The sequence below is a fragment of the Ictidomys tridecemlineatus genome, chromosome 8 (assembly GCF_052094955.1).
Source record: "Ictidomys tridecemlineatus isolate mIctTri1 chromosome 8, mIctTri1.hap1, whole genome shotgun sequence".
Taxonomy (NCBI): Eukaryota; Metazoa; Chordata; class Mammalia; order Rodentia; family Sciuridae; genus Ictidomys; species Ictidomys tridecemlineatus.
In genome coordinates, this window is record NC_135484.1 from 43,603,145 (window position 1) to 43,630,199 (window position 27,055).

A 27,055-nucleotide genomic window follows, 5' to 3' on the forward strand; every position below is an offset into this window, starting at 1 on the left:
TGACAAATGCTTTTTCTGCATCTATTGAGATAATCATATGATTCTTGTCTTTAAGTCTATTGATGTGGTGAATTACATTTATTGATTTTCATATGTTGAACCAGCCTTGCATCCCTGGGATGAACCCCACATGATCATGGCGCACTATCTTTTAAAATATGTTTTGTGTGTGATTTGGCAGAATTTTATTGAGAATTTTTGCACCTATGTTCATCAAGGATATTGGTCTGAAGTCTTCATTCTGTGATGTGTCTTTGGTTTTGGTATCCAGGTGATACTAACTTCATAGAATGAGTTTGGAAGGGTCCCCTCCTTTTCTATTTCATGGAATAATATGTGGAGTATTGGTGTTAATTATTCTTGTAGGGTCTTATGGAACATGACTTCAGAATCTATCTGGTCCTAAGCGTTTCTCGATTGGTATGCTTCTGATATCTTCTATTTCATTGCTTGAAATTGATGTATTCAAATTTTATATGTCCTCCTAATTCTGTTTGTCTCTAGAAATTTGTTCATGTCTTCAAGATTTTCTCTTTCATTAGAGTATAAATTTTCAAAATAGTTTCTAATTATCTTCTATATTTCAGTAGTATCTGTTTTGATAGTTCCTTTTTCATCATGACTTAGTAATTTGAGTTCTCTCTTTCTTCATTAGCATAGCTAAGGGTTTATCAGTTTTATTTATTTTTTCAAAGAACCAAGTTTTCATTTTGTCAATTTTTTGAATTGTTTCTTTTGTTTCAATTTCATTGATTTCAGCTCTGATTTCAATTATTTCCTGTCTTCTGCTTTTGGTATTGATTTGTTCTTCTTTTTCTAGAGCTTTGAGATGTAATGTTAGTTCATTCATTTGTTGACTTTCTTTTCTTTTAATGAATGAGCTAAATGCAATGAACTTTCCTCTTAGCATTGCCTTCATAGTGTCCCAGAGATTTTGATATGTTATATTACTATTCTCATTTACCTGTAAGAATATTTTATTTCATCCCTTATTTCTTCTGCTATCCATTTGTCATTTAAAAACATTATTTAGTCTCCAGGTGTAGTAGCTTCTATTTTTTATTTTATCATTGGTTTCTAATTTTATTCCATTATGATCTTATAGAATGCAGAATATTGTCTCTGTTTGTTTGTATGTGGTAAGAGTTGCTTTGTGGCCTAATATATGGTATATGATATATGGATCCATGTGCTACTGAGAAGAAAGTGTTTTTGCTTGTTGATGGATGAAATATTCTATGTATGTCCATTAAGTCTAAATTATGGATTATAATGACCAGTCCTATAGTTTGTTTATTTTTTGTTTGGAAGATCAGTCTAGTAGTGAGAAAGATGTGTTAAAATCACCTAGTATTATTGTGTTGTGGTATATTTGATTCTTGAAATTTAAAAGGGTTTCTTTGATGTACATAGATGGTCCATTATCGGGGGCATAAATATTACAATTGTTCTGTCTTGCTGATGTATAATTCCTTTAAGCAGTATGAAATGGCCTTCTTTGTCCCTTCTGATTAACTTTGGCTTGAAGTCTACTTTATCTGATGAGTATGGAAACCTGCTTGTTATGAAATCCATGTGAGTGATACGTTTTTCCCATATTTTACCTTCAGTCTATGGATGTTTTTGCCTATGAGGTAAGTGTCTTGGAGACAGCATATTTTGGAGTCTTGTTTTTTAATCCAATCTGCTAGTCTATGCCTTTTTAAAATGTTTTTTTTTTAGTTGTGGATGGACACAATACCTATCTTCCTTCCTTCCTTCCTTCCTTCCTTCCTTCCTTCCTTCCTTCCTTCCTTCCTTCTGCAGAAGATCAAACCCAGTGCCTCCCACATGTGAGGCAAGCACTTTACCACTCAGCCACAGCCACACAGTCTATGTCTTTTGATTGATGAGTTTAGGCCATTAACATTCAGGGTTATTATTGAGATATGATTTATAATTCTGGTCGTTTTTGTTTATTTCTGGTTTTTAATTTGACTTAGTTTCTCCTTTGATTACTTTTCCTTTAGTGTAGTTCATCCCTTTGCTGGTTTTCACTATTTGTTTGTTTTTCCATTTTTTCCTCATGCGTTATTTTGCTGAGAATGTGCTATAGTGCAGGCTTTCTAGTTGCAAATTCTTTATAACTTTTGTTTATCATGGAAAGTTTTTATTTCATCTTCAATTCTGAAACTTAATTTTGCTGGATATAGGATTCTTGGTTGGGATCCATTTTCTTTCAGAGCTTGGTAGATGTTGTTCTAGGACCTCTTAGCTTCAAGGGTCTGGTTTGAGAAATCAGCTGAGATCCAAATGGTTTCTCCCTATTTGTAATCTGATATTTTTCTCTCACAGGTATTAAAGCTCTATCCTTATTCTATATGTTAAGCATTTTCATTATAATATTCCTTGGTGTGGGTCTGTTGTAATTTTTACATTTGGTGTCCTGTAAGCCTCTTATATTTGATTTTCCATTTCATTCTTTATTTTGGGAAATTTTCTGATATTATTTCATTGAAAAGATTCTGCATTCCTTTGGTTTGCATCTCTGCACTTTCATCTTGTTGAGAGCCACAGCCGAAGGGGCCCCAGCAAACTATGTTGAGAGCTACAGCCGAGGGAGCCCCAGCAAACTTCCAGCTGATTGGCTCACAGCTGCCCCAGTAAACTTCCAGTTGATTGGCTCACCGTGGCCCCAGCAAACTTCCAGCTGCCAGCTGCTTGGCTCCTCTGTGGTGATGCTTATTGGGCTGTTTCCCCACCCTTTCAGACCACCGAGCTACTCACTGGGGGACTCTTTTGGCTCCGCCCACGCGATCCAGCCAATCAGCCTCAAGAGCAGGAGGAGTGGGGGGTTGAGAGGCTTGTGGGAAGCCAGTGGTGGCAGTTGGGCTCTGAGGGAATTCCTGAAGAGCTCGCGTGGTGCTGTGTGTGTGTGTGTGTGTGTGTGTGTGTGTGTGTGTGTTCTAAAAATAAAGTTCGTTTCTGCTTGATCAGTGGCTTGTGAATTGTGCCCAGCCAGACTGCGGCACCTCTATTTTGATAAATATTAAATTTATATTTAACTTCTTCTCATGTTATCCCATAGTTCTTAGAGTTCTGTTATGTTTTCTCACCATCTTCTCATGTGGTAAATTATATTTTCAAGAGTATACACTTTGTGTTCATTGCCTAAGGTTCTGGCTTCCATGTGATCTAATCTGTTGGTGATGCTTTCCATTGAATTTTTAATTTGGTTTATTGATTCCTTCATTTTGAGGATTTCTGCTTGATTTCTTTTCAGAATCTTTGTCTTATTATTGAAATGTTTTTTCACCTCCTGAAATTTATCTCTGATTTCACTTCTTACATCATCCTTTACATCATGAATCAGTTTAACTATGTATATTCTAAATTCTTTTGACATTTCTTTTACTGTGCTATCAAAGGATTCTATTATTGGAGCATCTTGGTTTGTTTGGGGAGCTTTTTTTACCTTGTTTTTTCATGTTGTTTGTGTGTCTTCCCACTTACCAGTGTGGATCTGAGGCAGTACAGTTCTACCCTGTAGAGTATAGAATCCCTGAAGGTTTCCAGTGCCTTGTCTTTAAGGGGGAAACTAAAATCAACAGCACCCAATGCAAACAATATACAGCCTTAAACCAAATAGCTCCTATTAAGATATCTAATATATGGTGTATGATAGTTTTGTTCCAATAAACAGAAATAATGTATTCAATTTTTGTCTACAATATCAACAAGTTTACAAAAGGGTTTACAATTTCTAATGGTAGACAAAGAACAGCAGTTGTGTAGGATGTGATGTTTATGAGGAAGAAGGAGAGAAGATAGAAGTAAAGGATTTAGGAAGAGTGAAAGAGGAATCAGTAGAGGTTGGCTGTTAGCAGGAGCAAAGAGAGCAAGAGAATCAAGGGAAACAGATAAGTGAGATGAAAAATATAAAGTAAGAAAAGAAAAGAAAGCTTAAGAAAAAGAAAAGAGTAAAAATAAAAGAATTCACAACAAAACTGTAATATACTATTCAGACATCCCAGTCCTCAATAAACCATTGTGTGAAAAAACTTTGGCTTCAGAATTGTGGAGATATGAAAGAGAGAAAAGAAAAAAGAATCTTGATGGAAAAATGAAGTTGTTTCCCATTAGAGTTAAGAAATTTCTCAGCTTCCCTTCTCAATCAATAGGTAGGGTTGTCTGGAGTTTGACCTTAGCTAGAGGCAGGACTCTAAGAGGCAGGGTATAGCAATTGCCAGTCTGTATTGGAAGACTGCACGCTAGGAATATTTTTTAAGTTCCACTCGTGCAGTGTAGAAGCCTGATCTTAGCTCCTTGAGTTGCTTGTGGACCCCATAATCCCTTGTCTCTGATTTAGTTTCCAAACTTGATGTCTCTTCAAATTCCCAGTCAGGCACTTCTCTCCCAGGCACTCTTGATGGCTGAGTGCAGAGACCTGTGCACCTGTCATGGAGAACTGTTGTATATCAGGTGGATTAATGCCACCACTGAGAACTGTGGGCTGTCCACATAGCTTCAAGCACTGGGCCAGGTTGGTGGCTAGGGAGGGGTTGAGAGCCTGGGGATTGGGGAGCTGGAGGGCCCTGTTGGGTGCTGGATGGGAATCGGGGACCAGACTGGTACTGGGGCCAGTGAATGCTGGCCTGAGTGGGCCCTAGGAACCCAGTGGGTGCCAGACTGGCTGGCTGCATAAATCTAGAGCAAGATACCTTTATGTCCTCTTACAGCCTCTGACCAACTGTAGCCAGCCCTGTCCATTCCCATGCAATTCAGGACTCATAGAAATGGGGTGAGCCATTCTCTTTCTTTACTCTCTAACTTGTGTTCGCCTGGGTGGAAAGCTCCCAATTTCTGACTTTCTACAGGATTGCTAGGCTCAGACCCACCCATATAGACCTAGCTGCAAACACACTGATCCAGGTTTCAGTTTCTGTAGGCTCCACCACACTGTAGACCTGAGATCTCAGTGTTCTTTTAATTTGCAATTAGACTACCATGGATGTGCTCACATAAAGGAGTGATCATGTGAAGAAGCAGCAAGATGGTGGCTATTAGCACACCTATCAGGAAGATCTCAGGTATAACCAAACCTGCAGGAACCTTGATAATGGACTTCCAGGCCCTGGCCAGTGTCCCTGGATGGATGCTGCTACATCTTGAGATGGTGATGGCAGCTACAGCATCCCAAGATGGAGGTGGCCACATTCTGAGATTGGGCAGCGGCGACCTTTCCAATATTTTTTGATAGCATTAGATTTTTGCAACATTATTATCCTTTTTTGTTTTTGTGACATAGAACCTTCTAAGACATGGATCAAAACGTTAGTTGACAATACATTATTGATGCCCATGTGTGTTTATATGTAAGATGTCTTAGAGCCAACTACAGGGAAAACAAATGTAGGATACAAATATACATGCATATGGAAATGGAATATGTTATACATAAAAGAGGTCTGTTCAAAATGATGTAGGAATCCACATATTGTGTGTCTTCCCCGAGTTCAAATGTTGGTTGAAATAGGGCTAATGTTACTGTTGGTTTAAGAAAATATTTTTTGCATGGTGTTCTAGATCTAGTTTTGACAATATTGTTCTGTGTAGTTATCATATATTTATCTGAATTTTCTTTGAAAAGAAAAATATAAATTGATAATAGCAATAACACTGACAGGACATTAGATGGGTGTAGTAAGAATTATGGTGTATTTGGGGAAAATTTTTATTTGATGGGTATAACAATTACTGTAAAATTGTCTAGCAATCTGAAGATCAACTTGATACAGTTAGCTTTCCAAAGTATACATTTCCCATCATGAATATAGTTTTTTCTAACTTTTCAAATTGCAAAATTTGATGAGATTTCAATTCTTCTTTGTGTTTTTCCCTCATATCTCTTAAATTCTATTACAAGGAAAGAGATGAAAAAATAAGATAAATACTGACACATTTTTTGTTTACTTTATCTTCATCTATTTTTTATTTTTTTCTAAAATAAACTATAGAGATTACTCTAGTAATCAGGAAATATACAGTACATATAATTTTTCCAAGAGGCAGTTTTCAATAACTGAACAAAAGAAGGAGATTCCTAGAATGAATAGCATTGGCAAAAGCGTAGAGAGAAGACACATCATTAGTTATGAAATATTTAGAACTTTCCTAATCACAGTATAAAGTGTTTTAATAGAAAAGTGCTTTTTTTAAAAAAATGGATTTTTTATATTTGAGAATTTGGAGTTGAGCATGAAAATATAGAAAATCTTTGTTACTGCAGTTATGAAGTCACTGGTCTACAGTTTTTTCTTTGGTTATTCCTCTTCTGGAGAAATATGGCTTGGTGGAAAAGGGAGTAATGAGGCCTAAACCAGAACGAGGTGTTGGCAATGTTCATGTAAGCTGCTGAGCAGATGGAAATAAGAGGGACAATTAGAAGCCAATACATTTTCAAAAAAGACTGACTCCTCTTAAGGAACTTCATGTTATAATTAGAACAACAACAACAAAAAATGGAACAGTTTTGGGAAACTCATAGGCAGTTATAGTATTTTATTTGGGCAGGTAGAAGAAAGAAACAGCTTTATTTTTATCCTAATCTGGTTTTATCAGTACAGCAAAAGTTTCCTAGCTTTTAGGAGCTAATTTTCTTGAGTTTAGGTCTTAGATATTACCAGAGAGCCTTGAACTTGAAGAGTAGTTGAAGGAATGTCATTTCTGGTTTCACCTCCCCTGCCTAAAATTCTCAGTAATTCTTGGAATGGATGGTGGCAGGCATGAACTGATGTGAGAACCTTTAAGTGAGGTTTTATTTACAAAAACAGGCTGAGATCTAATTTACCAACAGCTGTGTTTATTGTATCCCCAAAGTTCTGAAATAAATTTGTTTCCATTACATTCAGTGGCTTCCTGTTCTTTCCACAAAGGTGTTTCATTTTTCTTTTCCCTAATCTTTGAAGGTGTCATCTGTACTCTGGTAGTGGAGGAACTGTGGTGGAAGAATAGGGCTTCTTGTCCTTACTCTGGTATCTTTGACTTTCATTCCTTAGATGAGAAGGAGATGAGGAGAGTTCATGTTTTCCTGCAGTTGCAGGCCTGTCTCTAGTCTTCTGCGCAGTCTGTAGTTTTTCATGTGATCACCCACTGAGGTCCTGGAAAAGAGACTGTGAGTAGGCATACTCCGTTGTATATGTGCTTCCATAGGTTTGGATTTTTATACTTTGCTTACTCTGCCTTCAGCAATTTGTTATAAAATTTTACAGATAATTGGAAAGACAGTTTGAGGGCATCTCAGGAATTGGCAAGAGCACACTCATCATAGGCTCATGGGTGTAAAAGTAACAATTACTTTGATAAGAGACCTTTGGAACTTAAAAATCCTTTGACCAACCTTTCTTTTTTGTCTTCCTTGCTTATATGCTTTTGATCAGCCTTGATGTGCTCATGTACTTGCTGGTGAATCACAACTGAAGGCAATGATTACACGAAGACTGTTCATGGCTTATTACAGCTAGATTTTGTTCTTATCCAGTTCCTTCCTGTCTCCCGATTCTTGATGTCTTCTTTTTTGGGGAACCTCCTTTTGCCTTAACAGAGTGTTTCATTTGTTTCCTCTGGCTCAAAATTTTAACATTCTGTAAAGTCTGAATTCAGACATGTTCCTGCCTGCTTCCCGCTGTAAACCAGCTGGTCTCTTCTTTCTTCCTAGGAATTTCAGGAAACATTTTACTTCATCATGAAACATTTTACTCATCCTTTCTTCTTACTGGCTTCATAGCACTCTTGGTTCCTGGTAGGGGGTTTAATTTTTAAAATAGAGACTCTAAATCTCTTAAAATTACTACAAAGACCCATTTTCCACAATTAAATTCTTATTACTCAATTAATTACTAGAAAATTTAATTGACTTTCCTAGGCACTCATCCTGTCTCTATTGAGGATATATCAGACACACTAAACACCAAAATTTCTGCTTCTTGTGCCTTAGCTCAAGTTGCTTTCTTCATAGTTCTCTATAATTGTCTTTGCCTTTTCAGGCCTTTCTGATTGCTTCAGACTTCATCCAGTTCTTTCTTGGCACTGTAGAGAGTGGCACACGTGTCAGTGAGCTTTGAATCACTGTGACCAATATACCCAATTAGAACAACTTAGAGGTAGAAAAGCTTATTTGGCTCATGGTTTGAAAAGCAACTCCATAGCTCTATGCCTGAGTTGAGGCAGAACATCATACCAGAAGGGCATGGTGAAGGAAAGTAGCTCAGCTTATGATAGCCAGGAAGCAGAGAGAACTTAGGGCCAGGAGTCAGGGATAATAAATCCACAAGGCCATTCCCCTAGTGACCTACTTCCTTCAGCCATGCCCTACCTGACCACAGTTACCAACCATTGATCCATTCAAATTATTAGCCCATAAAATCCAGTCATCTGATTACAGCTTTCATAATCTAATCATTTTACCTCTGAACAATCCTGCACTGTCTCATGCATGAGCTCTGGGGGGACACTTCATATGCAGACATACAAACAGTTCTATTAAAGAGTAAGAACACACTTGAACTAGCTCAGTGGAGCACTTGCCTGGCATATACAAGGACTTGGGTTCAAGCTCCAGTACTTCAACAAAAAAGAACACTCATACTCTTCTTTGCTGAAATACATATAAAACAAACAAACAAACAAAAAATTGAGCAACATAGTGGGTATTCTGGAAAAGTTGTTGATTGATTGTTTTGTTAAAGTTTGGTAGCGCTGATCCTATTGCATGGATTCTGAAAAACAGCTGTATAATATAGTAAGACTTCTGTGTGCTATTTCAGAAATCTTCTGAGGAAAGAGTTGTATCTACATTACCATATAGGAAAATACAACATTTTAGACTTTATAAATATTTTCCAAAAAGTTTTCCCAACCATAGTTACAGAAACAGAGAATAAGTATATCTTAAAAGATAATTCTTTTCCAAAGCAATTAAGATTTTCATGTTATTTTAAAATCAGCTGTTGGCTTAAATAAATCCATATGAGTTTTTGTTGTTGTTATTGTTATTGTTGTTGTTGTTAACTGCCTAGTAAATGTTTTATTTGGATACAAGTCTTTTACTGTAGTTAATTTGATTAATAATGTATGAAGAGCAGTCTCTCTCTTTTTAAAATTTTCCTTTCTAATTTAAAACGAAAGATCCAGGCACTTTGGCACATGCCTGTATTTCCAGTGGCTGGAGAGGCTGAGGCAGAAGAATCACAAGTTAAAGGCTAGCTTTGGTAACTAAGCAAGGTCCTAAAGCAAAATAAAAAATAAAAAGGGCCTTGGATGTAGCTCATTGGGAAAGCACCCTTGGGTTTAATTTCCAGTACCAAAAATTAACGAGATAAAATAAAGCAAAAGGAACTGAACCAAGGAGAAAATAATGGAAGTACTTAATTTTTAGCCAAGAGTGAACTACTCTGTGTGGGTGACATTTGTTCCCATTCCACTCACCATGAATGCTAGATCTTCAGTGCAGTTACCTAGGAGATTCTGTTCTATAGTCATCAATGGAAAATGAATATGTGACTGAATACTTGTTTCAACAATATAGATTAAAACGTTATCATATTTTAAAAGACTGTTAAAATGCTCTTTAAATAGCTCATCTGCTAGTTGTGAGCAGATCAAGCCTGATTTTGGCTTACAACTCTCACTCAGAAAAAGAAAGAATCACAATCCCAGACAGCTGTTAATAGACAGGCAAGTTCCTTGGAGGACTTGCCATACATAGGGAGGATGGTTTGTCTTAGGGACTAAACCTTTTGTAAACAAAATTAAAATATTTTTCCAATTTTTAAATTTCTTACCAGAACACCAGTTTAGAAGAGGATATGGTGGGTGGAGAAGAGTAATATAGTAAATGCAGACTGATAAATTTATCCTCATAATGTGACATAAGAAACTCTTACAGATAGTTTGGATTGAGAAAACATAAAATAAAATTTTCAGAAAGAAAAACTTGACATTAAAAACAAACAAACAAACAAAAAACCCTATAAAAGCTGGGCATGATGGCACAAGCCTGTAATTCTAGCAGCAGGCTGAGGCAGGAGGATGACAAGTTCAAAGCTACCCTCCACAACTTAGCAAGGCCCTAAGCAACGTAGCAAGACCCTGTCTCTAAATAAAATATAAAAAGGGCTGGGGATGTGGCTTAGTAGTTAAGTGGGTTCCATCCTCAGTCTCTGCACCCCCACCACACACACACACACAAAAAAAAAAAAACCTATAAAAATAAAGACCATAAAAGCCAGTGCATTTACAAGACAACCAGACTTATCTCTTAAAAAAAAACAACGAAAAAAAAATTAGTGTCATGAAAGTAAAAAAAATAAAACAAACAACTTGATTTGTGTTTATGTCTGTGTTTCAGATTCAAGAAGACTAAAATGATATCACAACTCAATACAGTTGTAGGATCCTTGACTGGATCTGCATTCACAAAGCAAAGCTGCTATAAATTTTGCTACTGGAATAATTTGGTAAACTTGTATATGGGCTGTGTATAGAGAATATTTTATAAAGTTTAATCTCTTGGATGTGATAATGCTATTGCCTTTGATCTAAGAAGATAATATAATATTTAGGGGCCAGAAGTCTTGATAACTGTAACTTATTTTCATTTGGTTCAGAAAAAAGAAAATTGTGTGTGTGTGTGTGTGTGTGTGTGTCCTTGTGTACATGCACCTTTGTAAGTATGTACAAAGCATATATGCACATGTGTTGTACTGAAAGAGTTTGAAATTATTTTTCTGACATATTTCATTAAAGTGATGTTGTATAGGGCTTGCCTCTTTGTGCATGCTCATTTGTGATCTTATTTTATATATTTTTTCTTTTGTCTATTTAATTTGCTAGTATGAGCTACTTGGCATTAATTCTTGAATTCAAACCCTTTAGTTTCTTTTTTTACACTGTGATGAGTAATGCTGTCATTGAGGTAAGCTAAGTAGCATAAATGAATGCTATTTTTTATTACCTCTATACTCTAATCTCATCACTTCCCAAAGAAAAACAACATTTTATTAACATGCCTTTATATAGTCAGGGTAGCATAGTGGAGTATGGTACTAATATTTAGACTCCAAATGGAAAACCATTTTTATAGAAATAAATGATTCCCTAAATAGCAATTTAGAGCTCATCAGAAATATTTAATAATTTGTGAATTATCTTTGATAATTTGTGAAAATTTTACTTACAAGGCTGGTCTGAGAGTACCATTAATTATAAACTGAGGTGTGGCGCTCTCATCTATGTTCTAGAACAGATAGTATAGGTCCTAATAGTAAAGTAAGTAGCCTCCTATCTTTGAGAAATTTGAGATATTCTTTTTAATATTCTTCAACTCTGATGTTTTATGGCCAAGTAATATTTTTACTAACTCAACTAGAAGAATCCAGGGTTTAATAATTAAAAACATTTTCTACCTTAGCATAAAATATTTCAGATCCTTTTTTAAAAAAATTATTGAATCTGAGATTTCTCCTTTATTATTTTTTAGACTCCCTTGCACCTCATGTATTGCTTATGCACTTTGAAGGTGAATCCTATCTGCTTCCCCAGTCAGTCTATCTGTCTATCTCTGGATTGATCAGAAAAGGAAAGTGAAGCAGTATCCAGAATTTGGAAACTGGCAAAAAAAAAAAAAAAATTAAAGATTGAGGACATGGCTCGAGGTACAGCACTTGCCTAGCATGTGTGAGGCCTCAAGTTCAATCCCCAGTACTGCAAATATAATTAAATTGAAATAAAAGATTGATGATTAGAAAACCATCCCCAGAGAAGCAGTGTCGAAAAGGGTCTGCTCACCTGGTTGTTGCATAGTTGAGTCTGTCATGAGTCAGAGGCATACAGACTAGAAAGGTTTACTGAGGCTGGCCTCACTAGGGTTCCTAGCATCCTCAGGGCCAATAAAGTGAAGGGGCACCAATTAACCCTTCTCTGGATTGCATTTTCCATTGTTCTTTTACAAATAAGGAAGTCCCCCCTGAACTTCACTGCTTGCTGAAGCCATCCTTCTGGTGGTCTCTAGTTGTTTCCTTTCTTTTGCCAACTGTTTCTTGATTTTTTTCTCTACCAGCTGACTGCCTCCTCTTATTAATTATGCATTCATCCACTTTTCCATTTGTCCTCCAGCTCTTGCACTCACCACTCCACTGAATTTATTCTCTCAAAATTATTTCTGGGACTTAAATACTGAATGCAGTGGCTTAGATCCTGTGTGGCCTTTGGTGCTGTCCATAGACCATCCTTAGTGTCTCTAGTCTTGATGCCTTGCCTCTGTTAACATTTACTCTCCCCCAGCACACTGCCTGACCATGGGTCTTCATCCTTCTGCAGCTCCCTACACTTCTCCAAGGACTTGTCATTGGTCCTTTTCACTCATTCTCAATAGTTTCTCTCTTGTAGATTTTGTCCAGCTGATCAGCTGAGTAATGACTCCAAAATCCACCTTTCTGACTCCAGAGCCCAACTTTCCCCCTCACAGAGTCCTTTGATTTCCCATCTTTATTTCACTTTCTCTTACTATTCCTTCAACCTGGAACTCTTTTCTATAGCTTTTCCCTTAACACTTTGATTGAGAGATTCTGGTTATGTGATGTAAAAGTATTGTACTCAATTAAAGAAAGACTCAACATATTTCCATCTTCACTCCCACTCTACTGAAGTCTCACATTGTGTTTCTCCTCCTTTATAAGACTTATGAAAAATTTGCTGTAGTTGAATAAATATTTTTTTATGGTCATTCTCCACTCAGCCACATGAGAATAATAGGCTGTGCACATGCATCTAGTTCACTCTTGTATTTTTTTGTGCAGTTATGGTCCTTGGCACATAGCAAGTGTGTAGTATATTTATATTGGAAGGCAGAATATTGGGATTGATAAAGACTTACTAGTATGCTATCAAACTCATTAAGTATTTAGATTTTTCTCATAATAATCTTTTTGTGTGATAATATTCTTGAAAAAAGTAAGGTTTTTATTTATATATGACAACAAAATGCATTACAATTCATATTACAAATATAGAGCACAAATTTTTTATATACAAATATATACAAAGTGTATATAAAATATACAAAAATATACAAAGTATATTCACATCAATTCATGTCTTCATACATGTACTTTGGATAATGATGCCCATCACATTTGACCATCATTTCTAACTCCATGCCCTTTCCCTTCCCCTCCCACCCCTCTTCCCTATCTAGAGTTTGTATATTCCTCCCATGCTCCCCCTCCCTACCCTACTGTAAATCAGCCTCCTTATATCAGAGAAAACATTTGGCATTTGGTTTTTGGGGATTGGCTAACTTCACTTAGCATTATCTTCTCTAACTCCATACATTTACCTGCAAATACCATGATTTTATTCTCTTTTATTGTTAAGTAATATCCCATTGTGTATATATGCCACATTTTTTTTTATCCATTCATCTACTGAAGGGCATCTAGGTTGGTTCAACACTTTAGCTGTTGTGAATTGTCCTGCTATAAACATTGATATGGCTGTGTCCCGTAGTATGCTGTTTTTAAGTCCTTTGGGTATAGACTGAGGAAAGGGATAGCTGGGTCAAATAGTGGTTCCATTCCCAATTTTCCAAAGAATATCCATACTGCTTTCCATATTGTCTGTACCAATTTGCAGTCCCACCACCAGCAGTATGAGTGTACCTTTTCCCCCACATCCTGGCCAACAGGATGTTTATATTGTTTGTCTTCATAATAGCTGCCATTCTGACTGAAGTAAGATGAAATCTTAGTTTTGATTTGCATTTCTTTAATTGCTAGAGATGATGAACATTTTTTTCATATATTTGTTGATTGATTATATATCATCTTCTGAGAAGTGTCTGTTCAGGTCCTTGGCCCATTTATTGATTGAGTTATTTGTTGTTTTGGTGTTTAGCTTTTTGAGTTCTTTATATACCCTAGAGATTAGTGCTCTATCTGATGTGTGAGGGGTAAAAATTTGCTCCTAAGATGTAGGCTCTCTATTCACCTCACAGATTTTTTCTTTTGCTGAGAAGAAACTTTTTAGTTTGAATCCATCCCATTTATTGATTTCTTGATTTTAATTCTTGTGTCAAAGGAATCTTATTAAGGAAATTGGGGCCTAATCTGGCATGATGGAGGTTAGGGCCTACTTTTTCTTCTAGTAGATGCAGGGTCTTTGCTTTTATTCCTAGGTCCTTGATCCATTTGGAATTGAGTTTTGTGCATGGTAAGAGATAGTGGTTTAATTTCATTTTGTTTCATATGGATTTCCAGTTTTCCCAGCACCATTTGTTGAAGAGGCTATCTTTTCTCCAAAGCGTGTTTTTGGTGCCTTTATATAATATAATTGTAATTTTGTGGATTAGTCTCTGTGTCCTCTTTTCTGTGCCATTGGTTTACCAGTCTGTTTTGGTGCTAGTACCATGCTGTTTTTGTTACTATTGCTCTGTAGTATAGTTTAAGATCTGGTATAGTGATGCCATGTACTTCACTCTTCCTGCCAAGGATTGCTTTAGCTATTGTGGGTCTTTTATTTTTCCAGATGAATTTCATGACTGCTTTTTCTATTTCTATGAAGAATGTCATTGGGATTTTGATTGGATGCATTAATCTGTCTAGTGCTTTTGGTAGTATGGTCATTTTGATAATATTAATTCTGCCTATCCAAGAGCATTATAGATCTTTTCATCTTCTAAAGTCTTCTTTGATTTCTTTCTTTAGGGTTCTATAGTTTTAATTTTATAGATCTTTTACCTCTTTCATTCAGTTGATTCCCAAGTATTTTTTTTCTTTGAGCCTATTGTAAATGAGGTAGTTTTCTTCCTTTCATTTTCTGAGAATTAGTCACTGATATACAGAAATGACTTTGATTTATGGTGTTGATTTTATATCCTGCTACATTGCTGAATTCATTTACTAATTCTAGAAGTTTTCTGATGGAATTTTTTGGGTCTTCTAGGTAAAGAATCATGTTATCATCAAATAGTACTAATTTGAGTTCTTTTCTTATGTATATCCATTTAATTTCTTTCATTTGTCTAATTGCTCTGGCCAGTGTTTCAAGAACTATATTAAATGAAAGTGGTAAAAGAGTGCATTCCTGTCTTGTTCCAGTTTTTAGAGGGAATGCCTTCAATTTTTCTCCATTTAGAATGATGTTGGCCTGGGGCTTAGCATAGATAGCCTTTTTGATGTTGAGATATGTTCCTGTTGTCCCTAATTTTTCTAGTGTTTTGAACATAAAGGGGTGCTGTATTTTGTCAAATGCTCTTTCTGCATCTATTGAGATGATCATATGATTCTTATCTTTAAGTTCTATTGATGTGATGAATTACATTTATTGATTTCTGTATGTTGAATCAACCTTGCAACCCTCGGATGAATCCCACTTGGTTTTGGTGAACTATCTTTTTGTACTTGATTTGCCAGAATTTTATTGAGAATTTTTGCATCTATGTTCATTAGAGATATTGGTCTGAAGTTTTCTTTTTTGGATATGTCTTTGCCTGGTTTTGGAATCAGGGTGATATGGCCTCATAGAATGAGTTTGGAAGTACTCCCTCTTTTTCTCTTTCCTGAAAGAAATTGAAGAGTATTGGTATTAGTTCTTCTTTAAAGGTCTTGTAGAACTTAGTTGTGTATCCATATGGTCCTGGGCTTTTTTTGGTTGGTAGATTTCTGAAGGTATCTTCTATTTCATTGCTTGAAATTGATCTGCTTAAATTGTGTATATCATTCTGATTCAATTTGGGCAAATCATATGCATCTAGAAATTTGTCAATGCCTTTGGTATTTTTTATTTTATTGGAGTACAAGTTTTCAAAATAATTTCTAATTATCTTCTGAATTTCTGTAGTGTCTGTTGTGATATTTTCTTTTTCATCCTGTATGTTAGTAATTTGAGTTTTCTCTCTTCTTCTCTTCATTAAGAGTAGCTAAGGATTTGTCAATTTTATTTATTTTTTTCAAAGAACCAACTTTTCTGTCAATTTTTTCTAATTGTTTTTTGTTTGTTTGTTTGTTTCAGTTTCATTTATTTCAGAGCTGATTGTAATTATTCTCTGTCTTCTACTGTTTTGGGTATAGATTTTTTGTTCTTTTTCTAGGACTTCGAAATGTAATGTTAAGTCATTTATTTGTTGACTTTTTCTTCTTTTAAGGAATGAACTCCATGCAATGAACTTTCCTCTTAGAACTGCCTTCATAGTGTCCCAGAGATTTTGATAAGTTGTATCCATGTTCTCATTCACCTCTACAAATTTTTTTTTTTATCTCCTCCTTGATGTCTTCTGCAACTCCTTGTACTTTCAGTAGTGTATTATTTAGTCTCCAGGTGTTGGAGTAGCTTTTATTTCTTATTTTATCATTGATTCAAATTTCATTCCATTATGATCTGATAGAATGCAGGGTAGTATCTCTACTTTTTTATATCTGCTAAGAGTTGCTTGTGGCATAGTAAATGGTCTATTTTAGTGAAGGATCCATGTGTTGCTAAGAAGAAAGTGTATTCTCTTGTTGGATGAAATAGTCTATATGTCAGTTAAATCTAAGTTATTGATTGTATTATTGAGTTCTGTAGTTTCTTTGTTCAGCTTTTGTTTTTTAACGTCTATCTAGTGATGAAAAAGGTGTTTTAAAATCACCCCAAACTGTTGTGTTGTGGTCTATTTGACTCTTGAAATTGAGAAGAGTTTGTTTGATGAACATAGATGCTCTGTTGTTTGGGACATATATATTTATAATTGTTAAGTCTTGTTGGTGTATGGTTCCCTTGAGCAGTATGTAGTGTTCTTCTTTATCTCTTTTGATTAACTTTATCTTGAAGTCTACTTTATTTGGTATGAGGATGGAAACCTCTGCTTGCTTCCAGAGTCTATGTGAGTGGTATGATTTTTCCCATCCCTTCACCTTCAGTCTGTGGATATTGTTTCCTTTGAGATGAGTCTCTTGGAGGCAGTATATTGTTGGGTTGCTTTTGTTTGTTTGTTTGTTTTTATGTGTGTGTGTGTGTGTGTGTGTGTGTGTGTGTGTGTGATCCAATCTGCTAGTCTATGTCTTTTGATTGGTGAGTTTAGGCCATTAACATTTAGGGTTATTATTGAGACATGATTTGTATTCCCAGCCATTTTTGTTTATTTTTAGTATTTAACGTAACTTAGCGTCTCCTCTGATTAGATTTTCATTTATTGTAATACATCCCTCTGCTGATTTTCATCATTGTTTTTCATTTCACATTGAAGAGATTGTTCCTTCTTCTATCCCAGTAACTCTTATATTTGGTCTTTTGATGCTCTCATAATTCTTGATTTTCTGTTCCTGGCTTCTTACTATCTTTACTGTGTGATCAACTTTATTTTCTAGATTGTATACTTTGTCTTCATTATCTGACGTTCTTTCTTCCAGGTGATCTAGTCTTTTGGTTATGCTTTCTATTGAGTTTTTTATTTGATTTATTGTGTCCTTCATTTCAAGGATTTCTAACTTTTTTTTCAGGGTCTCTATCTCTTTCTTGAAGTAATATTTTGCTACATGTATTTGCTCTCATATCTCTTTGTTTTAGATGATCAATTTTTGCCTGTATTTGCTCATTTAGGTCATTCTTTAATTCACGTATCATTTTAATTATGAACCTTCTGAACTCTTTCTCTGACATTTCATCAACTTTGCTGTCCATGGATTCTGTTATTATAGTGTCCTGGTTTGTTTGGGGCACTTTCCTCTTGTTTTTTAATGTTGTCTATGTGTCTTCCTTTCTTGCAGTGTAAATCTGAGATATTATAGTTTCTTCCCTATATTCTTGTAGTACCCATGCAGATTGTCTGAACCTCACCTTGATGTTGGGCTTCCAGACCCTGCTGATGTCCCTCAGTGTATGCTACTGCATCTAAAGGTGGTGGTGGCAGTAGCTGAGGTAACTCAAAATAATAGTGGGGTGCCCTAAGATGGATGCAGTGTCTTACAGAGATGGGGCTGAAAGGGTGGGCCTTACACTGTCTTTGGGATGCCTGCTCTGAGATGCAGCTGCTTCTAGGCCCTGTCTGTTTCAAAAAGATAGGGGTTACTGTGTGGGGAAGGCTATGGCCATGACTGCAGTGTCCCAAACTGGAAGTGGGTTAGGCTTGGGCTTCCAGGTGGCAGGTGAGGGGACGAACTTGGACCTACCCTGGATCTGGGGTCCCGTACAAGGCAGTGAGGGCAGATCTGGTCTGGGCCTGACCTCCCACGGTATTCTGCTGGTTGGAAGGGGCAATCCGGTGCCGGAGGCTGGGCTCTGGTGGTTGTCTGCCAGTGGCGAGATGGACCTGGGCCTACTATGAGCCTGCGTCCCACTCAGGCCGGTGTGGGCAGATCTGGGAAAGTAAATTTTGTAAATCAATTTTATTTCACTGCTTAATTTTTGAGGAAACTTGCTCCGTTGTTTATTAAAGAAATATTCCTTAAATTTTCTTCTTTCATTGTTGTTTTTCATTCCTTTTTTTCTTTATGGTGCGAGGGATATAACCCTGGCTTAACTCCGAGCCACATCCTCAGCCCTTTATTTTGTGTTAGGGCCTTGCTAAGTTGCTAAAGCTGGCTTTGAACTTGGGATCCTCCCGCCTCATCCTTACGAGCCTCTGGGATTATAGCTATGTACCACCCCACCTGGAATAGTTAGTCTTTATTGTGAGGTTCTAATTTGAGAAATCACCGGAATTAAGGAAGGTCTTTTTTTTTAAAAAAAAAGTGTGTGTGTGTGTGTGTGTGTGTGTGTGTGTGTGTGTGTGTAGCATGCATTAATTATTGAAGGGATAGAAGTAGTGAATCTTCATAGTTAAAATTTAGTTTTTTTCTTTTTTTTTTACATTTTTAGTTGTAGATGACACAATACCTTTAATGTTTATTTATTTATGTCATGCTGAGGATTAAACCCAGTGCCCCAAGTGTGTGAGGCAAGCACTCTGCCACTGAGCCACAACCCAGCCCTAAAATTCAGTTATACTTAGTTTCCCCCTGTAAAATTATATCTTATTGTATATAGCTTTGTATACTTGCCTTTTTGTCCTCCTTACACCACCTACAGTACTGGGGATTGAACCCAGGGTTCCTTTACCACTGAGCCCCCTTTACATCCTTAGCCTCCCTGATTCTTTTTCAGTACTGGGAGTTGAACCTAGAACTTCACACATGCTAAGGCAAGTGCTCTACTAATGAGCTACATCTCAAGTCCTTTTTATTTTAAGACAAGATCTTGTTAAGTTGCCTAGCTTGCCTTGGATTTGCCAGCCTTCTGCCTCAGCCTTCTGAGTATCTGGGATTACAGGCATGTACCACCACTCTCAGCTATACTTACCTTATATTGTAAATTTTTTCTTGCATATAAAATATTCTTCTAAAATAAAATGTGCTTTTTATTTGGGGGAAGATTTCTTGTTGGTTTCATGGTATATTGTGTGGTTATACCAACACTTACTCAATGATTCCCTTACTTTAGCAGTGTGGTAAGTCTGCTGATATAATATACAGCAGTTAGGTTATTTTAAGTTAATAAGCTGATAGTGCACATTTTGCTTTAGAGATGTACTATATGACAGCTTAAACAACAATAATCTATTTCTCACAGTCTGGTAGCTGGGAAATCAAGATCAAGGTGGTTCCCAATGAGGCTTGCGAATGGCCATCTTCTGTACGTGGCCTCATGTGGCAGAGATGGGAAGCAAGCTCTCTGGTTTATTGTCTTATAATGACACTAATCCCATTACAAGGTTTCCAGCTTCATGATTCCATCTATAGCTAACTACATTCTGAAAAATCTAATCTCCAAATACTATCATATCCAGTGTTAGAGCTTCAACATATGAATTTTGGAATAATAAAATTCAGACCATAGCAGCCAACAATGAAAACCTTTTCAGAAGCTACTTATTTTAACCTAAGTAGCAATTTAAAAACTCACATTCAGAATTGTTCTCATTCTGTCTCTGGGAAAAAGTATCTGAAAATCTTCATAGAAAAAATAAAAATTACTGTTGCTTATTCAGCTTGAAATATGTAGTTAAATTATCCATTATTGACATAAAATGGAACCATGAAAATGCTTAGATGATGCATCTGCAAATGTCTTATAGTATCTTTTAAAATACTTTAAAAGATGAGGCTGAGGCCGGGGCTCAGTGGTAGAGCTCTTGCCTGATATGGCATGAGGCACTGGGATCGATCCTTAGCACCACATAAAAATAAATAAATAAAATAAAGACATTGTGTCCATCTACAATTTTTTTGAAAAAAAATTTCAAAAAATACTTTAAAAGAGAAAAGAGACTTTAAAGAGTTTCCTTTTCCTACTTAGAAGATAATAGCCAACTTTATGGATAATTACAATTACTTACTGAAGTTCTTTTAACTTTAGTCTCATTCTCTAAACAAATAAATAATGCAACCAATAAATAAGATTTACTATATTTTATTGCTTTATTCTTTAAAAAAATTCATATGCTGTCATTTTAAAAATTTGATCTTTTAACAACCGTGTCACTAGGATAGAATAAGTACAATTTTTATTTAATATTTGAGAAACTTGAAGCTTGGAAAAATTAAATTTACCTGTAGTCAATAATCCAGTTTGGGTTGATTCTGCTACTTCAAATCCTATCTTCTGTGAGTTCAAAGAACATGGGGAGTTTTTATATTACATTGCTCTGAGAAATAGTAATTATAGAAAAATACTAATTTATATTGAAAGATGAACAACTAGAAGATACTATATCCAGTTAAACATAACTTGAAAATTCATATACAGCAATCTCATTTTAAAATAATGTAACTTCATAATGATCTATTTCAAATGGTCATCAGGATTTATTATGCTTGGCATCCTTTTATTGGTTCTTTTTAAGTTTTTACAAACATTTAAATATTAGTTTCCCTGGAAGATACTAATATGTGTTCATTATGAATTTCTGCTTCTTTTAGGTAATATACTTTCAGAATCACATAATTCTTTTTTTCAATGTATGAGTTTTAGAGGAGGAAATTCTAGAAGTTTTGGTAGAGAATAAACAAAGCTAGTATAAATTCTACTCTTTCATCTTTTTAATTTTTGGCTACCAATTTTGACTAAGGTGACTTACCTACATATAGATTTTAAATTGATAATGATCTTTTCCATAACTTCTCAACTCTGGCTTGTATAGTGTGAGAGCAGTTGTAGGCAATACATAAACAAATGTTTTGTAAATGTTGGACATAGTTTTGCTCCAATAAAACTTTATTTACAAAGACAAGCGGTGGCCATATTTGGCCTTGAAGTTGCCAGCCTGTAGATAAGAATTTAAGGTGAAATAAAACTCCTCACTATATTATTTTTGTATTAGTTGTTACATTTTTCTTTTTGCTTTGTGTAAATTCTATTCTTTTTAACTCCATGTTGATAATTCCTTTCTGTGTCCCCTTTAATTTCACACTTTTATTTATCCCTTTTGGGTGGGGGAGGTAGCGGAAATTGAACTCAAGAGTACTTGGCCACTGAGCCACATCCCCAGTCCTATTTTGTATTTTATTTAGAGACAGGGTCTCACTGAGTTGCGCAGTGCCTCACTTTTATTTATTTATTTATTTTTATGTAGTGCTAAAGATAGAACCCATTGCCTCACACATGCTAAGCAAGCGCTCTACCACTGAGCCACAACCCCAGCCCATTGCCTCTCTTTTGCTGAGGCTGGCTTTGAACTCATGATCCTCTTGTCTCAGCCTCATGAGCCACTGGGATTACAGGCGTGCACCACTGCACCTGGCCTTTACTCACTTTTTTTGAGTGCCATTATGCTTTTATATCTTCAGTTTCTTTTCTAGGCTCTCTGACATCCTCATATATCTCTCCAACCTTGTTATCAAGACTTTTCCAATCTAATTAATCAAATATTTATTGGATTTCTAAAGAGAATAATATTAAAGAAATGAACATGCTGGATATTAAAAAATGATAAGCCAAGCCAGGATGTGATGGTGCACACTTGTAATTCTGGTGAGGCAGGAGGATTGAAAATTCAAGGAAGGCACAGCAATCAAGCGAGACCCTATCTCAAAAAAAAAAAAATGAGGAGGGCTAGGGATATAGTTTAATGGTAAAATGCTCTTGTGTTCAATCCCCAATACCAAAAAAAGAAAGGAAGGCAGGCAGGTAGGCTGACTGTTAAAAGGTTGGAGGTAAATTAAATATTAGAAAACTAGTGTTTCAATAAGTCACTTACAAGTGGAAGCTCACATAATACCTCCCTCTTTCATTTCTTCCGCCAAATAAGGAATCCCACCATGGACTGGTCATTTTTAAGATCATTTCCCGGAGCAAGTTGCTAAAGATATGGTTTGCTTTTCTCTTGGTAGTTTATGTTTTTGACTTTTATTTTTCTTCCCTGTGGTGAGTAAGATAAAGTGTCACTGGGTGCAGACCTGCCCTTGAAAGTCCTGAGGCCAGAGGTCTACACCAGCTTTACCCAGGCATTCTGGCAAATGGGCTCCTCTCTGACTGGTTGACTTGCTTTTTTTTTCTTTGTGATTCCATTTGGTATAAAACAAAATGTTTTTTCTACTCTCACACTTAGTTCTACACTGAACTCTTCACCTCTGGTCACCAAAATGTATGGTTTTTCTCCCTATGAACAACCAATTCTCCAGTGTACACCAACTGAATGTCCTATAATTCAATTCAGTTATGATACTAACTACCTGGAGATAGCATCAGATCCCATAGGTTGACAGTTCAGTCCTATAAGACTATGCCCACTTCAGATGCTATTTGCAAGCTTCAAGTTGTGACCTGTACTTGTAACAGACAAGCTCTGAATCTTAGGTTCCCACTCCCCACTCTTGCATTCAATTAATATAGCTAGGGTGGTTCACAGAACTGAGGGAAACACATTTACCCTTTTCTTTAAAATACTACAGGTAACAGCCAAACAAAAGAGATGCATAGGACAAGGTCTATGGGAAAGGGCACAAAACTTTCTGGGGACACCACTCTCCCAGTATCTCCATGTATTCAGCAATGTAGAAGTTCTTCAAACCCTGTCCTTTGGAGTTTTATGAAGGCTTTATTATGTAGGCATGGTTGATAAATCCTTGATCATTAATAATCAAAGCAACCTTCAAGCCCTTTCTCCTCTCCTTAGAGGTCAAGCAGGATGTGCAAATGTGGTTGAAAGTTCCAGTACTCTTATCACATATTTGGCTCTTCAAGCTGTCTTGCAGCCTACCAAGGTTACCTCCTTCAAACAAAAGATTGTCCTATCACCTAGGAAATTCCAAGGGGTTTAGGAGGTCTAGGAGCTCTATGTTAGGAACCAAGGGCAGAGACCAAATGTGTATTTCTTATTATATTGCAGAATCACAGACCCTTCCAGTCTTTTCTGGCCATTGACTTAGGCAAGTATGAACTCGATAGGAATAGCAAGCCACCCAACTTTTTTGTATTATAGACTATCTTTTTAAGCTTCAATGCATAGATAAAGGAATCTTCCATGGAATTTGTGTTAGCTCATTAGGAACATAATTTGGGATTTAGAATTAGGATTAAAAAAAAAAACAGACTGAATCAGCACTTATTTTTCTTCTGTGCACATATTTTCCTATGTAAGATAGATGGGTTCCTACCACCCTTCAATCTTCTTACCTCTAATGATTGCATCTCAAAATAGTTACAGCAGACCAAGTGAGTATATGGACAGATTACTGGATCTGAAAGCAAAGCCATATGTGCTGTGAGTGAGCCCCTGCAGTGGGGTAGAACTGCACTGCCTGTATTATGCCTTCTGCAAGGTAGGCAGGCCAAGAGGATGACAGCCTGTATTCAGCAAGTAGGGTCTGGAGTTATCAAGAATATTTGGAGAACAGATGAGTCTGCCTCAGTTTTCCCAGGCTGCATGAATGAGTTCTCTACAAAAATTTAAACTTACGCATCCTAGTTTTTATTTTGTTTTTGTTTTTTTTTAACTAGTTCCTGGTATCTGGTGCTAGAATCTATTTCTAAAGTCAGAGTAAGATCACACTAAAATAAACAGGTATCCAGGATACCAGTTTTTAGCTTCTTGTTGGTTTATATAGTATTTACTTCTTATTGCTTCAGGAGAAATCAGGCACAACTCTAAGTCTTAAGTACTAGTCATGGAAGTATCCATATACTAAATGGTTTGGCCACAGTGGTGTGATAGAAGGCATCAAAGAACAGAGAGGAGGGCTGGGGATGTGGCTCAAGCGGTAGCGCGCTCACCTGGCATGTGTGCGGCCGGGGTTCGATCCTTAGCACCACATACCAACAAAGATGTTGTGTCCGCCGAGAACTAAGAAATAAATATTAAAAATTCTTTAAAAAAAAAAAAAAGAACAGAGAGGAGGGATGAGAGTGTTACTATATAGAGACTATGTTGTCATGTGGAATTAAAATAGGGGAAATCTCAGTGGAATCATTAAAATACAGGGACTAAAAGGAAAGACAAGACCCATAGCACTCTGGTTCTAGTAATCGACTTTTTTGAAGGCAGAGGAAAAATTAGACAGTGAATAAAATCACAGCATTTAGTATGTGAAATGTTCCAATTGGATCTTGAAAGGTGACCACCAACTTGAAAAAGAAGAGGATCCGCTTTAAAAACAAACCTCAGGCTGTGTGGTGAGCAAAGATGTGCCAGAGGACATAGGTGTTCAAGGAGCTGAGCCCAATGCACTGGGATCAGACTCTAATACCTAAGCAGAGAGCACTTCTGATGCCCATAGGACGCTCTAGAACACAGGGACAAGATAGGAGGAAAAGGACCAAACCCCTTTGGGCCCTGTATATCTGGGACTCTCCCAAACTGGAGTTCTGTTCACTGGCATTTTGTGGAGCCACAGGGGAACCAGTCCAAGTTGGGAATAAATTCCATGAGTGAAACTTGTTCTCTTAAAGAAACAAGGGAAATAGAAGTGGAAGTGTTCTAGAGCCTTAAAGAATTGGAAAAGGAAATTTAAAATATTTAAACAGACATAAGAGGCTTTGAGGAAGACTTAGGGACCAGGGCTCCCATTCTCTTTTAGTCAAGTCTCCTTTGTTCCTTTCCTCCTCCCGTTTTCATTTGTAGTACAACATGCTTAATTTTGAATGCTTTGAATCATCATTTAAAAGTCTGTGCTAGGATAGAAATTTCTAAGCAAATCAATTTATGAGTAAAAAACTTGAGGTTTCATGGTAAATATTAATATTTACATAACTAATATTATGTGCATAAAAGTCAATCCAAATGAAAGAATAAGTTAAGGTTGTAAAAGAATATGGTTTACTCATTTTTCTCCCTTAAAACCATACAGGTAATATATGCTTTGAACACTAAAAATGATGAGCATGAATCTGCAATTCAAGCCCTAAAAGATGCTCATGAAGAAGAAATCCAACAAATTCTTGCAGAAACAAGAGAAAAAATACTGCAGTATAAAAGCAAAGTAACAGAGGAGTTAGAGCTTAAGAGAAAGATTCAAGTTTTAGAAGCATCCTTAGAAGAGCATATAAAAATGAAGCAACAGGCTTTAACAGAATTTGAAGCTTATAAGCACAGAGTTGAGGACATGCAACTTTGTGCAGAAGCCCAGCATGTCCAACGCATAGTAACCATGTCTAGAGAGGTTGAAGAAATTAGAAGGAAATTTGAAGAAAGATTACGGAGCTTTGGACAGCTCCAAATACAGTTTGAAAAAGACAAACGATTGGCATTGGAAGATTTGCGGACTGCTCACAGAAGGGAGATGCAAGAGCTGTTGAAGTCACAGCAGGATCACAGTGCCTCAGTAAACAAAGGGCTGGAGAAGACAGAGGAACTACACAGGATGGAGGTGGAGGCCTTAAACAAAACACTTGAAGAGCTAAGGCTTGAAAAGAAAAAACTCATTGAAGATTATGAAGGCAAGTTGAATAAAGCTCAGTCTTTTTATGAACGTGAACTTGATACTTTGAAAAGGTCACAGCTTTTTACAGCAGAAAGCTTACAGGCTAGCAAAGAGAAAGAAGCTGATCTTCGAAAAGAATTTCAGGGACAAGAAGCAATTTTACGAAAAACCATAGGAAAATTAAAGACAGAATTACAGATGGTACAGGATGAAGCTGGCAGTCTTCTTGACAAGTGCCAAAAACTGCAGATGGCACTGGCCACAGCAGAGAGCAATGTTCAGGTAAGTCAAGAGTTGTATTCCACACATGAATTCTTTCTCTTTTCTCTTTTAAATATATTTATTTTGTAGACTGGAGAGCACCTAGCTACTTTAGGATCAGCTTCTTTGCATTCTCATAATTTAAATTTTTCTTTTTTCCATTTTTTCCTTTTCCTTTGTGAGAAAAATCAATGAAGTGACGATTTTTATTACCCTGAACCTGTTCTGTCAGAATCTCAGACATCTAGGGCCTAAAAAGATAAGCTTAAAATTCTATAGATTTTTATGAAGGTATTTTATTTAAATAACATGTTAATATTTTCCTAAGTGGTTTGGGAGAGTTAAAACATTGGGCTTAGGGTTTAATTATGTTTTTTCCTTCCTCTTCCAGTGGTCTGCCCATCAAACAAAAATTAATTGTTTTTAATGGTTCTTGAAAATAGCTAAAAGTCTCTAGAAGTTTTATCTCATTAGCATAATAAGTTTAATAACTTTTAAAAATATCTATGTAGCATAGAATGAATTAGAAAGGGTAGAATAGTCTTTCCTGACTGGGGCATAATTTGTGCAAATAAAAAGTTATAAATGTCACCATTGTGTACAGATCTAAAACTAGGTATAGTTAAGTAGGAATTTTCAACAAGAGAAAGCTTATGCTTATAATTTAAATAAAGGATTTAACTTACTGTCATTTTTGCATTTTAATATGTCTCTCTAATCTTTCTTAGGTTCTTCAAAAACAGCTTGATGATGCCAAGGAGGGAGAAATGGCCTTATTAAGCAAGCACAAAGAAGTGGAAAGTGAGCTAGCAGCTGCCAGAGAACGTCTACAACAGCAAGCTTCTGATCTTGTCCTCAAAGCCAGTATGTCTGACCATAATTTGTTA

At 36.3% G+C, this 27,055-nt stretch overlaps 1 protein-coding gene across 14 annotated transcripts in view; it reads left to right on the forward strand.

Moving 5' to 3' along the window:
- The window catches only part of Fam184a (family with sequence similarity 184 member A), a 125,956-nt gene that overhangs the window by 23,158 nt on the left and 75,743 nt on the right, over positions 1-27,055 (forward strand). For all 14 annotated transcript variants that reach the window (XR_002485182.3, XM_078019321.1, XM_078019322.1 and 11 more), the window contains exons 2-3: positions 25,335-26,189; positions 26,897-27,032. Coding sequence is in view for 13 of the 14 variants with exons in the window: in XM_078019321.1 (XP_077875447.1) it covers positions 25,335-26,189; positions 26,897-27,032 (991 nt within the window). In the remaining variant the exon portion in view is untranslated. The remainder of the gene's footprint in view (positions 1-25,334; positions 26,190-26,896; positions 27,033-27,055) is intronic.